General features: G+C 56.1%; 1 protein-coding gene across 2 annotated transcripts in view; it reads left to right on the top strand.

Moving 5' to 3' along the window:
• The window catches only part of epn1a (epsin 1a), a 9,569-nt gene extending 629 nt beyond the window's left edge, over positions 1–8,940 (top strand). The window contains exons 2-11 of one of the 2 annotated variants that reach the window (XM_088939780.1): positions 1,156–1,305; positions 1,403–1,504; positions 1,659–1,817; positions 2,294–2,543; positions 2,947–3,116; positions 4,832–4,915; positions 5,005–5,278; positions 5,723–5,887; positions 6,007–6,228; positions 6,717–8,940. In XM_088939780.1, coding sequence (XP_088795906.1) covers positions 1,436–1,504; positions 1,659–1,817; positions 2,294–2,543; positions 2,947–3,116; positions 4,832–4,915; positions 5,005–5,278; positions 5,723–5,887; positions 6,007–6,228; positions 6,717–7,219 — 1,896 coding nt within the window. In that variant the 5' untranslated portion in view covers positions 1,156–1,305; positions 1,403–1,435 and the 3' untranslated portion in view covers positions 7,220–8,940. The remainder of the gene's footprint in view (positions 1–1,155; positions 1,306–1,402; positions 1,505–1,658; positions 1,818–2,293; positions 2,544–2,946; positions 3,117–4,831; positions 4,916–5,004; positions 5,279–5,722; positions 5,888–6,006; positions 6,229–6,716) is intronic. The other variant, XM_088939781.1, reaches the window with a different exon arrangement.
• The last annotated feature ends 2,262 nt before the right edge of the window (positions 8,941–11,202 follow it).

Below are 11,202 nucleotides of genomic sequence, written 5' to 3'. Positions count from 1 at the left end.
ATCAGACTGCTGCACACTGGGACTGTAACAACACTGTCACACCTGGAGCGGATCAGACTGCTGCACACTGGGACTGTCACAACACTGTGACACCTGGAGCGGATCAGACTGCTGCACACTGGGACTGTAACAGCACTGTCACACCTGGAGCGGATCAGACTGCTGCACACTGGGACTGTAACAGCACTGTCACACCTGGAGCGGATCAGACTGCTGCACACTGGGACTGTCACAACACTGTCACACCTGGAGCGGATCAGACTGCTGCACACTGGGACTGTCACAACACTGTCACACCTGGAGCGGATCAGACTGCTGCGCACTGGGACTGTAACAACACTGTCACACCTGGAGCGGATCAGACTGCTGCGCACTGGGACTGTAACAACACTGTCACACCTGGAGCGGATCAGACTGCTACACACTGGGACTGCAACAACACTGTCACACCTGGAGCCGATCAGAGCGCCCTGCACTGGGACTGTAACAACACTGTCACACCTGGAGCGGATCAGACTGCTGCACACTGGGACTGTAACAGCACTGTCACACCTGGAGCGGATCAGAGCGCCCTGCACTGGGACTGTAACAGCACTGTCACACCTGGAGCGGATCAGACTGCTGCGCACTGGGACTGTAACAACACTGTCACACCTGGAGCGGATCAGACTGCTGCACACTGGGACTGTAACAACACTGTCACACCTGGAGCGGATCAGACTGCTGCACACTGGGACTGTCACACCTGGAGCGGATCAGACTGCTGCGCACTGGGACTGTAACAACACTGTCACACCTGGAGCGGATCAGACTGCTGCGCACTGAGACTGTAACAGCACTGTCACACCTGGAGCGGATCAGACTGCTGCGCACTGGGACTGTCACACCTGGAGCGGATCAGACTGCTGCTCACTGGGACTGTAGGGCTGTGAAGCTGGAGAGGGTCAGACTGCAGTGCAGTGGGTGGGTCGGTGTGGGTCTGGACACTGTGCAGCTCGCTCTCTTGAGCTCCTCTGCCCACAGTGTGAAGCTCAGGGCTCTAACTGTCACTGGGGCCTAGGCTGGCAGTGGGGGGGGCACTACATTTCCCAGAAATACATTTTTTGTAGTCCCAAACGATGGTGCGGTGTTGAATGCGGTCCCCTTCCCCTGCAGGGTTTGGTGACTTCAATTGCTTGGTTCCGGGACCAATGTCGTCGAGGCGAGAGGCCGGCAGACTGGGACACAGCGATCCGTAAACGCGTGAAGAGAGAGCGAGAGAGCGAGCGAGACAGACCGCCACTCGGCGAGCTTCGACTTTCACAGGTGAGGATCCTCCTGACGGGAGCAGAGGAGAGAGGGAATTCACCCCCTGTGTCCCCCCCCCCCCCAGGTCTCTGTCTCAACCTGCGTCTCTCTCTAGACAGAGGCAAGGACAGACGGATAGGTGGTTGCCATGTCGACCTCATCGCTACGGCGACAAGTGAAAAACATTGTGCACAACTACTCTGAGGCAGAGATCAAGGTGAGTCTGTCTCCGTGGCGACGGTGTCGGTGGGTCAGGGGTGGGCAAAGGGGTGTGTTGGTCAGTGGCTGGGCGATGGTGTGCCCTGTCAGTCAGGGGGTCAGGGGGTCAGCGGACAGGAGCTGACGCGGCGCTCCCCCACCTCCTCTCGCAGGTGCGCGAGGCGACCTCGAACGACCCCTGGGGCCCCTCCAGCTCCCTGATGTCGGAGATCGCCGACCTGACCTACAACGTGGTGGCCTTCTCGGAGATCATGAGCATGATCTGGAAGCGGCTGAACGACCACGGCAAGAACTGGCGCCACGTCTACAAGGTGAGCAGGGCTGGGGTCCCCCCCGCCGGCTGGGAGGGGAGCAGTGTGATGAGGCCAGTTCAGAGAGGGGGGGTTATTAGGAGGGCATGATGGGTAAAGGCCAGGGGGGCTATTTGACCAGGACACCGGGGTAACACCCCTACTCCTCTCGAGAGACGCCCCGGGATTGGTAATGACCACAGAGAGTCCGGACCTCGGTTTGACGTCTCATCCGAAGGACGGCGCCTGTTTCCAGTCTAGTGTCCCCGTCACTGTACTGGGGCATCAGGAGCCACACAGCCCGCAGGGTGAGCGCCCCCTGCTGGCCCCACTGACGCCTCTCCCTGCAGCAGGCTGAGCTGTCCCAGGAGTCTCCCTGCTGGTCCTGGCCAGGCTTGGCCTACTGGGCTCTAGGGGGGCTGTCTCGGTAGACATGAGCGAAAGGTCAGAGGTCACGGGGGCGGGGTCAGTGACAGGCCACGCTCTCCCTCCGCCAGGCCATGACCCTGATGGAGTACCTGATCAAGACGGGCTCGGAGCGCGTGGCCCAGCAGTGCCGGGAGAACATCTACGCCGTGCAGACGCTGAAGGACTTCCAGTACGTGGACCGCGACGGCAAGGACCAGGGCGTGAACGTGCGCGAGAAGGCCAAGCAGCTGGTGGCGCTGCTCAAGGACGAGGAGCGCCTGCGCGAGGAGCGGGTCCACGCCCTCAAGACCAAGGAGAAGATGGCCCAGACCTCTAGCGGTGAGGGGACTACACGTCCCAGCATGCTCTCAGCAGCAGGCTCAGGCAGAGCGCTGCAGCATCTGGCCTGAGGCACGCTGGGAACTGTAGTTTTTGTGAAGTCTTTTTTTTCCCACTTAACTCTATTCCCCATGAGGTTTGAGAGATGCAACCCCCAGATGGGTTCTGGCTCTTTCTTTGCGGAAGGTGTACTGGGAGTAGTTCGCTGAGCGAATTACGTCGCAAAGCAAAAAGTGTGGTGGGGGTAGTTTCTTGGGAAGCAGTTAGGGGGTCTGGAGTGAGGTGTGCTGGGAGCTGAAGTTCGGAATGGGAGTGTGGTTTAAGAACTGTACTGGGGAATGAGCCCCATTTCCCTCTCCCCTCTCTGTCAGCGCCCATGTTAACGTCTCCTTTTCTCTCCCAGCGTCCTCTGCTCCCTCTGCGCCAGGCCTCGGGGGCGGGCCCTCCCTGGGCCCCGCCCCCCAAGGCCCCGGAGGCGGGGCTGACCCCGAGCAGGCGTGGCCTCAGAGCTCGGGGGAGGAGGATCTGCAGCTCCAGCTGGCCCTGGCCATGAGCAAGGAGGAGGCCGAGCAGGTAGACTACACTTCCCATGGTGCTTTTCTGTGTCTGTGTCTGCGGGCTCACTGTCCCTTGGGTCTTCAGGCTTCCAGGACACCGAGACCTAACAAGGGAGTGTTGAGTAAAGCATGCTGGGAGTTGTAGTTTTCGTGATGCGTGTTCGGCGGAAGCAGGGCTGCGGCTGAGTGAGTTGCCTACAAATCCCATTATGCACTGAGACTAAGTGCCGCTTAAGGCTAAGGGTGCCTGCTGGCTAGGAGGTGTAGTGAGATTTGAGACTGGGTATCTGCGGGGCATCAGTGAGAGCTGAGGTCTACCAAGCAGAATGTGTTGGGGACTATATCGTTGGCACTTTTCACTGATCTGTTGGCACACTGCTACCCTACTTCGTGGTTTTGTCTGTCAGCACAGGCTTTTTCCTTGCAGATCAGGTACATCCAAATAAAATGGCCTTCCCTTGATGCTTTTCTTGAGCAGGGGGGCCTGGGAGGGGTGGGGGTGGGGCAGCGGCGGCGTTGCTAAGGGTGTTGGGAGCTGTAGTGAAGATGCCCCCTGGCCTCTGTCTCTGCAGTCGGGCCCCGCGTGTGGCCCCGAGGACACGCAGCTGGAGATGGCTCTTTCACTCAGCAGGGAGGAGCACCTGAAGGTCAGGGGTCAGGTCAGGGGTCGCGGGCAGAGTCCCGATGACTCGCAGGGTCGCCCTGGACAGGGTCTTGTGAATCCTCAGTGAGGAACGTGCACTGAGGCCGGCGCTGTCCCGCTGGTCTCTAGCAGACTGATAGACGGTAGCCATCTGTGCCCGGGGTCTCATCCAGACCGGCTGGAGATCCCGGAGCGGATCGGTCTGCTGCGCACTGGGAGTCTGATTGACAGGCTGTGGATCCCGGAGCGGATCGGTCTGCTGCGCACTGGGAGTCTGATTGACAGGCTGTGGATCCCGGAGCGGATCGGACTGCTGCGCACTGGGAGTCTGATTGACAGGCTGTGAATCCCGGAGCGGATCGGTCTGCTGCGCACTGGGAGTGTGATTGACGGGCTGTGGATCCCGGAGCGGATCGGACTGCTGCGCACTGGGAGTCTGATTGAAGGGCTGTGAATCCCGGAGCGGATCGGTCTGCTGCGCACTGGGAGTCTGAGGATTCGCAACATTCTGCTCCAGAGCTAATCTCCTGCCTGTAATTTCTCCGCTGATTGAGCCTCCTGTCCGAGCTCTCTGGGGCCGGACTCCTGCCGGGCCGGGGTCCAGCTCGTGGTCTCCCGGCCCGGAGGAGCCCGGCGCTGGACCTGCTCTTCCCCCTGCTGCCATTAATGGGCCTAACTTGAGTTCTCCGTTTCCACCTGCACTGGGATCCTTTTTTATTTCCACCCCTAAGTCCGGTTTTTTAAATCCAGAGCCGGGTCGCTGTCGTCCCGCCAGCGCGCGCGTCGGCGCTGTTGTGCCTCGGGGTCGTTGCGGGTTCAAATCCCGGTTGTGTGTGCGGGGTGTGGTCGCCACTCGTTGCTCCCCGCCAGCCGTGTGGTGGGTCAGCTGGGAGTCGCTCCACCCTCTGTGATCGGCGTGACGATGTCACGGCTCGGCTGTGCCAGAGGGGGGGGTCTTGAGGTGATGATGTCACGGCTCGGCTGTCCCAGAGGGGGGGGTCTTGAGGTGATGATGTCACGGCTCGGCTGTGCCGGTGGGGGGGGGGGGTCTCGGCGTGATGATGTCACGGCTGCCTCGTGTTTGGCAGGAGGAGAGGCTGCGCAGGGGTGACGACCTGCGGCTGCAGATGGCCATCGAGGAGAGCAAGAGGGAGAACCCCAAGAAGGAGGAGGTGAGCGGCGCTGCCCGTCCCGCCCGCCCGCCCGCCTCCCCGCGCCCGGGCCCCGCGCTCACCCTCTCTCCTCGTGCTCTCTCTCTCAGGCCTCTCTGATGGAGCTGGCCTCCGTGGACCCCTGGGGCGCCCCCTCAGCCCCCACGTCTGGCCCCTCGCCGCCCGCGGCCGCCGCCGCCGCCACAACCTCCGCCTCCGCCTCCGCCCCGGGGCCCTGGGGCCCCTCCGACCCCTGGGGTGGCCCGACTCCTGCGCCCCCTGCCGCCGCCGACCCCTGGGGGGCTCCGGCCGCCCCTCTGCCAGCCCCCTCGGACCCCTGGGGCGACTCGACGCGAGCCGGCGCTGACCCCTGGGGCTCTGCCGGTGAGTCGGGCGGGGCTCAGCGCTCATGACGGGAGGACACCCATGGTGCCTCTTGGCTGCCTGTCCTCCGAGGGGGGGTTAATGGGAGGGAAGCTGAATCTCTTGCTGTGATTTTTAGCGTCTGGGAGACCCCAGTGTGTGGGGGGGTGTTTCTGAAAACTACATCTCCCATGGTGCACATCTTTGCTGGCTGCCAAGCTTCTTGGGAGATGTAGTTCCAGAGCTCTGCTGCAGCGGGTACAGTGAGAAAGGAAAGGCTGGGCTCTTCTCTATGGGAGGAGTCATATCGCGCGTGGGAGCATTTAGAGGTGTGGCTGTTAGTTCGGTGTTGTGGGTAATGTAGTCTTCTGCAGATTTCTGCCTAAACTACATTACCCACAGTGCCTTGAAACATGTTGGTTTTACCTGTATTAACCCTCTTCATTGTCTTCCCCCCCCTCTCAGCTGTGACGCCTCCCAGCAGTGACCCCTGGGCTGCTGTGGCCCCCACAACGGCTTCGGGGTCGACTGACCCCTGGGGGGCGGACGGGGTCACCACTTCCACCCAGCCCTCTGACATCACAGCCACGGACCCATGGGGCGCTCCGAAACTCACGACCAACGGCACTGGTATGATCTGTGTGCGATGTGTCTGCCTGTGCTGGAGTGTCCAGTCGGTCAGTCAGGGTCGCTGTGCTGGAGTGTCCAGTCGGTCAGTGTTAACCCTTCTCCCTCCCTCTCTCTCACAGCTGAGCTGGAGCTTAGCGAGTCCTCTGAGAAAAGAGGAGGCGGTGCAGGGGAGTCGGGGTCCCCCGTGCCCTTTGACCTCTCGTCTCTGGGATCATCACTACCTGTCAGGAAGACACCGGAGTCCTTTCTTGGACCGAATGCTGCGCTGGTGGACCTGGACTCGCTGGTGTCGTCCAAACCCAAACCAGCTGGAACCCACAATCCCTTCCTCCAGACACAAGGTAATCAGCTGGTCAGCTCGCGGTTCATCTGAGCCCTGCTGGGCAGGTTCTCCCAGTGGGACCTGCATGGGAGTATTCAGAATGCCAACTCGCTGATCTCCAGGGAGAGGGGATGGGAGAAAAACAAACTGGAAAAGGACCCTTGGTCAGAGTAAAAGGGGGTGTTAATACAGACCCTAATATAGGCCATAGAGACACACCTCGTGCACAGAGATTAATACAGACCCTAATATAGGCCCTAGAGACACACCTCGTGCACAGAGATTAATACAGACCCTAATATAGGCCCTAGAGACACACCTTGTGCACAGAGATTACTAGAGACCCTAATATAGACCCTAGAGACACACCCCACGCAAAGAGACTGTTAACAGATTTTAAATGTGATTTTTGCTTTTACATAAAATGTTGAGTAAAATGATTAAACTTTGCTTCTTCTTTCTTCTCCATCTCCCTTCTGTTGTTTTCCTCCCTGTCTTCTCTCTCAGGCTCTGCTACAGGAGGGTCCACCTCCGGCCCGGGCAGTACCATTCCCAGCCGAGGGGTGTCCCCCACTCCCCCTCCGACTTCCAACCCCTTTGGTTCAGCCCCGCTCGCCTCTGTCTCCCCCCAGCCTTCCAGCCTGGGGCTGAGTCAGCTGCGCACCAGCCCTGTTCCCCCCGGAGCCGTGATCCTGGGGACCCCTGGCCACCCCGGATTGGGAATGGTGCAGCCCCCGTTACCGGCGATGGCAGTGCAGCTGCCCCCCCCGCAAATGGGATTAGGGATGGTCCAGTCCAGTCCCATGGGGATGCCCTATGGCGGGGTGTCGCCCATGGCTCCTCCGGGAGCTACCATATTGATGGGCGCAGGGGTGGCTGCCCAGCCACAGCTGATCTTGGGAGGCGGAGGCGTGGGAGGAGGGGGGGGTCTGGGGTCAGGGGTCAGTGGAGGGGTGGGCGGCGCAGGGGGCGGGACCACAGGAGGAAGCACCAATCCCTTTCTTCTCTGAAGCTCCCCCAGGCCAATCGGAGCTGCCTCCAGGGCCACACGTCAGCGTCTGTTCAAAAAGTCAGAGCAAAATGGATTTGTCTCTTTGTTTTGTTTTCCAGAGAGGAAACATTTTTTGGGGGGGTTTCTGGGAGAATTGGGAGGGAGGGAAAGGAGGATTTTGTGAGCAAAGTTATTTATTCACTGTTTTTTTTTTTTAAGTGTGTGTGTGTTTCAGTAGCAGACAGGGACTGACTGCCAGCATTAACACTGCACTGAGGGAGAGACGCCGTACTGAACCACTAACTCACTAATTATTCAGTGCAGCAGGTCTATCACACAGGGACTGTCTGTTCTCTCCTGTGTCACTGTGTCTCTGTTCTCTGTGATCTCCTCTCTCTCACTGTGTCTCCTGTCCTGTTGTGTTTATCACTGAGTAATCCTCTGTGATCTCCTCTCTAGTTCATGGACAGTAGCACAGTGGACACTGTAATAATGGCCTGTTGTAAACAAGAGACAGCAGAGCCAGTGGACTCTGGGGATGTAGAAATTGGCACTTTCTAGGAAAATGTCTGAGAGAATGATGACTGAAAAGACACCGAGACACACACACACACACACTCACGCCTGGTGTTCAAAAGGTGTAATTACAGCCTGATTTCCTGTTTTTTTTTATTGTGGCGTGGGATCAAAATTTAAATATTTAAATTACAGAATTATCTGTTTAACAGAGATTGAAAAGAGAAAAAAAATATATATCTGTTAATTGTAAAAATCAAAGTGTTTTTTTTAATTTCGTGTGTTTGTCTCGCCCCGTGCCAAGCTGGGCGGGGCTGTAAGGGACGGGGGGGGGGGGGGTCAGAGGTCAGAGGTCGGACAGGGGGCGTGGGCGCGGCTGGAAATCGCAGTCGCGTGTTCTGCGTGTGGTGGGATGCGTTTCGTTTCCTGGCCTTGGAGTTTCCTTAGTGCATTAGCTCATTAGCCGATTCCCGTTCTAAGGGGGGGGGGTATAAGGTATATCTTCTGCGTTTCGGCTGCAGCTGGTGGGCATCTCTGTGGGGGGGTGAGAGGGCGGCTAGGGCGCCCCCAGTCGTGGTCCCAGGCTGACAGAGGCGGGAGCGATTGTGGGTCGTTTGTGTTATCCGTGGGATCTGGCGACGGGTGACCGACATATACCCAAACACATTTCAGATGATCCTTTAAGAAAATAGTCTTATAGTAACGTTAAAAATTAACTGGGGGGAAATGAAATGCTTTGTAACTCGGGTGCTGGTTTATAGTTCTCTGCTCTGTCCTGTTCTGTCCTCTCTCTCTCTCTTGCTGTGTCTCCTGTCCTGCTGTTTGTTACCGAGGGGTTCTCTGATCTCCTTTCACTGCGTCTCCTATCCTGATATGTGTGTTTCTTACTGAGGGATTCTCTGTGATCTCCTCTCTTTCACTGTGTCTCCTGTCCTGTGATTACTATTGCTCCTCTCCCCTCTGTGAGAGTGCTTCCTCTCTCGCACGAGAGGACAGGAGGCCCAGTGAGAAATACCCAGAGCAGAGATGTGTAACTTGTGCTTCATCTGTTGAAAGCCGAATGACTCGTGGGCTGCAAGAGAGGAAAACAATCTGTGATTTTTATTTTTAATTTGTTTTGATTTTTTTTTGTATTATTAAAATATTGCTTTTATGGAAATGCTCAATTTCTGTGTTGTAAATGTGAACATGCACATTTTAAAATAAATTAAATTAATCTGTTAAGTGTATGAATGTATATCGTTTTGCATCTGAAGTTAACGGATGTCATTGTGCTGATTCTTGCACTTCAGTCTGATCGGTGAACAGCCTCTCGTGAGGTTCAGCAGCCAGTTTAAGTGCTTTTCTGATGCGTCTGTGAATTTCGGCATCAGCTGTGATCGACTTCTAAGCGCAGCGATCGCTGTCTGATGCCCCACGGCCAGCTGTCGCCCAGCGGGGCCGCGGGGAGCTGGTCGGTGTCGCTCTCGGGACGGTGACCAGCGAGAGGAGCCGTTCGGCCCGTCCAGTGCGTCTCATCGTTAGTAGTTCACTGATCCCAGGAGCTCAGCCAGCTGTGTCTGGAGAGAAGCCAGGGAATGGGCTTCAGCAACACAGCTGGGTAGTTTGTTCCCCACCCCCACCCCCCTCTGTGTAAAGAAGTGCCTGCTGGTCTCGGCTTAATTACTTTTAATTGTATTGTTCTGTTGTAAATGCTCTTTCAGCCCCGTGAAGCTGCCCCCCTACAGAGAGCACAAACACTGAAACCCACCTCATTCGTTAGTCCTACGTTTGTGCTGGTTTCGTTTCCGAGATATATACATATCAGGGTCGTGTCAGCCCCCCTACAATGTCGTAGGGAAACCAAAGCGGTCTCATTCGTTAATGCTGCGTGTGTGCCGTTGAAAGTAACTTCCCAGATTTTCTTTCCCGAGATATAGCGCCTTGGTTTCCCGGTGATCACGTCACCATGCACGGTGACTTTGACCTCCAGTGACCCGTCTGCCGAGTCCAAGCGCCTGTTACCGGTGCGAGAGGAACAGCTCTGCAGTTGTGTTCCTCTGTTTGCCCGGGTGGGGGGCGGCGGTGGATTTTGCAGTTCATATCCGTGTCTTCTGTGCGTTTGTGTGAGCAGGAAGATTAAATCTGTCACGAACATCACAGTCCCTAATCAGAAGAGCTGCGGGTGTAGTCTCAGAAAGCGAACAATTGCATGTTGTTACCAAGAGGCTTGAACGAGCAGCTCTTAATACTTCGTCGCGGTGTGGTTTTTAAAAAAATCTGAAGAAGTGATCAGTCTCTCCCCGTCTGCTTCAGCAAACACGCGCACCGAGGGACGTGTGAAGATTCGACCCGTCAGCCACGTGTTCAAAAAGCCTCGAATCTGCAACTTTACGACCAGCAAGACCACTGTTGCACTTCTTATACAAAGCACACTCGTCAACGTGAAAAAGATCCGGGGTGTTTTTTAAGGGGCGCTACGTACGAGGTTGTCGCGGGTAGTAAATAACACAGCCGAGAAGCAACACTGGAAAGTCCACCGTCTCACACCTGCGGACCGCGGCAATACCGGAAACATTTTTTTTCACATAACAGAAGTGAACACATATCTGAATTATTTCATAGACTGTCATGATCCGTGTGTTTGTATTTACAGGGGTCTTGTGCGCAAACATGAAGCGATGAGCTCACAGCCCGTGTATCTCTGTGTTTCCGGCCAGTCTTGGTGTAGAGCAGCGTGAGCGCACACCTGCCCTCTGGAGACACAGGTGTGGATCCTCAGGTGAGGGCGAGTCTTCTGCAGTCTGCAATGTACTGACCCAGACACGTCTGCTTGTCCTGCTCCGTGAAGGTGCCCACCCGCCCGTCCAACAGCGCAAACGACGAAACTCACCGCAATCGTTTGTGCTGCGTTTGTGCCGGTTTGTGTCGCTGTAAGTAGCGTTTGTGCTGCTTATTTCCGAGATATAGCGCCTTGGTTTTTCGGGTAATCAAGTGACTACCTACAAGGAAGTTTACAGGTGCCAACAAACTCGGTACTTGGACTCCTGATTGTGATGAAAACAACGGGGGCAATTTGTTTTCCGAGTCTGTCTGGTCGGGTGGGGTGGATGTTTCAATAAATTTCAATATAGCGCCTTCTCTTCCTGGCTGTGACGTCACTCTGTGACGTACAAAACCGCACAGTCACGACCACCAGATCTTCCAGTTGTGATCTTTTGATCAGTTGACCCCAGACTTTGCAGCCTTTACGCGAATTAACAGTCTTACATTTAGGGAGGAGTTACTATGTTAGTTCATTGGGTGACGTGTTTTCTTTTAATTTTTAATCATGTTCTCGAAATCGTATTGCTTGTGTACTCCTTTCATTGGTGAAGAGACACCAGTTTCCAAATTACCGCTGGTACAACACGAGAGCCCATATTCACATTTTTATGTATTAGTTTCAAGATCGATAAAATTTAACAATAAAAAACAAAATTGAAAGCACGAGCATAATAATATAAT

The sequence above is a fragment of the Atractosteus spatula genome, chromosome 22, assembly GCF_055471065.1.
Source record: "Atractosteus spatula isolate fAtrSpa1 chromosome 22, fAtrSpa1.hap1, whole genome shotgun sequence".
In the NCBI taxonomy this organism is placed as follows: domain Eukaryota; kingdom Metazoa; phylum Chordata; class Actinopteri; order Semionotiformes; family Lepisosteidae; genus Atractosteus; species Atractosteus spatula.
This window is presented reverse-complemented; position numbering and strand designations above follow the sequence as displayed.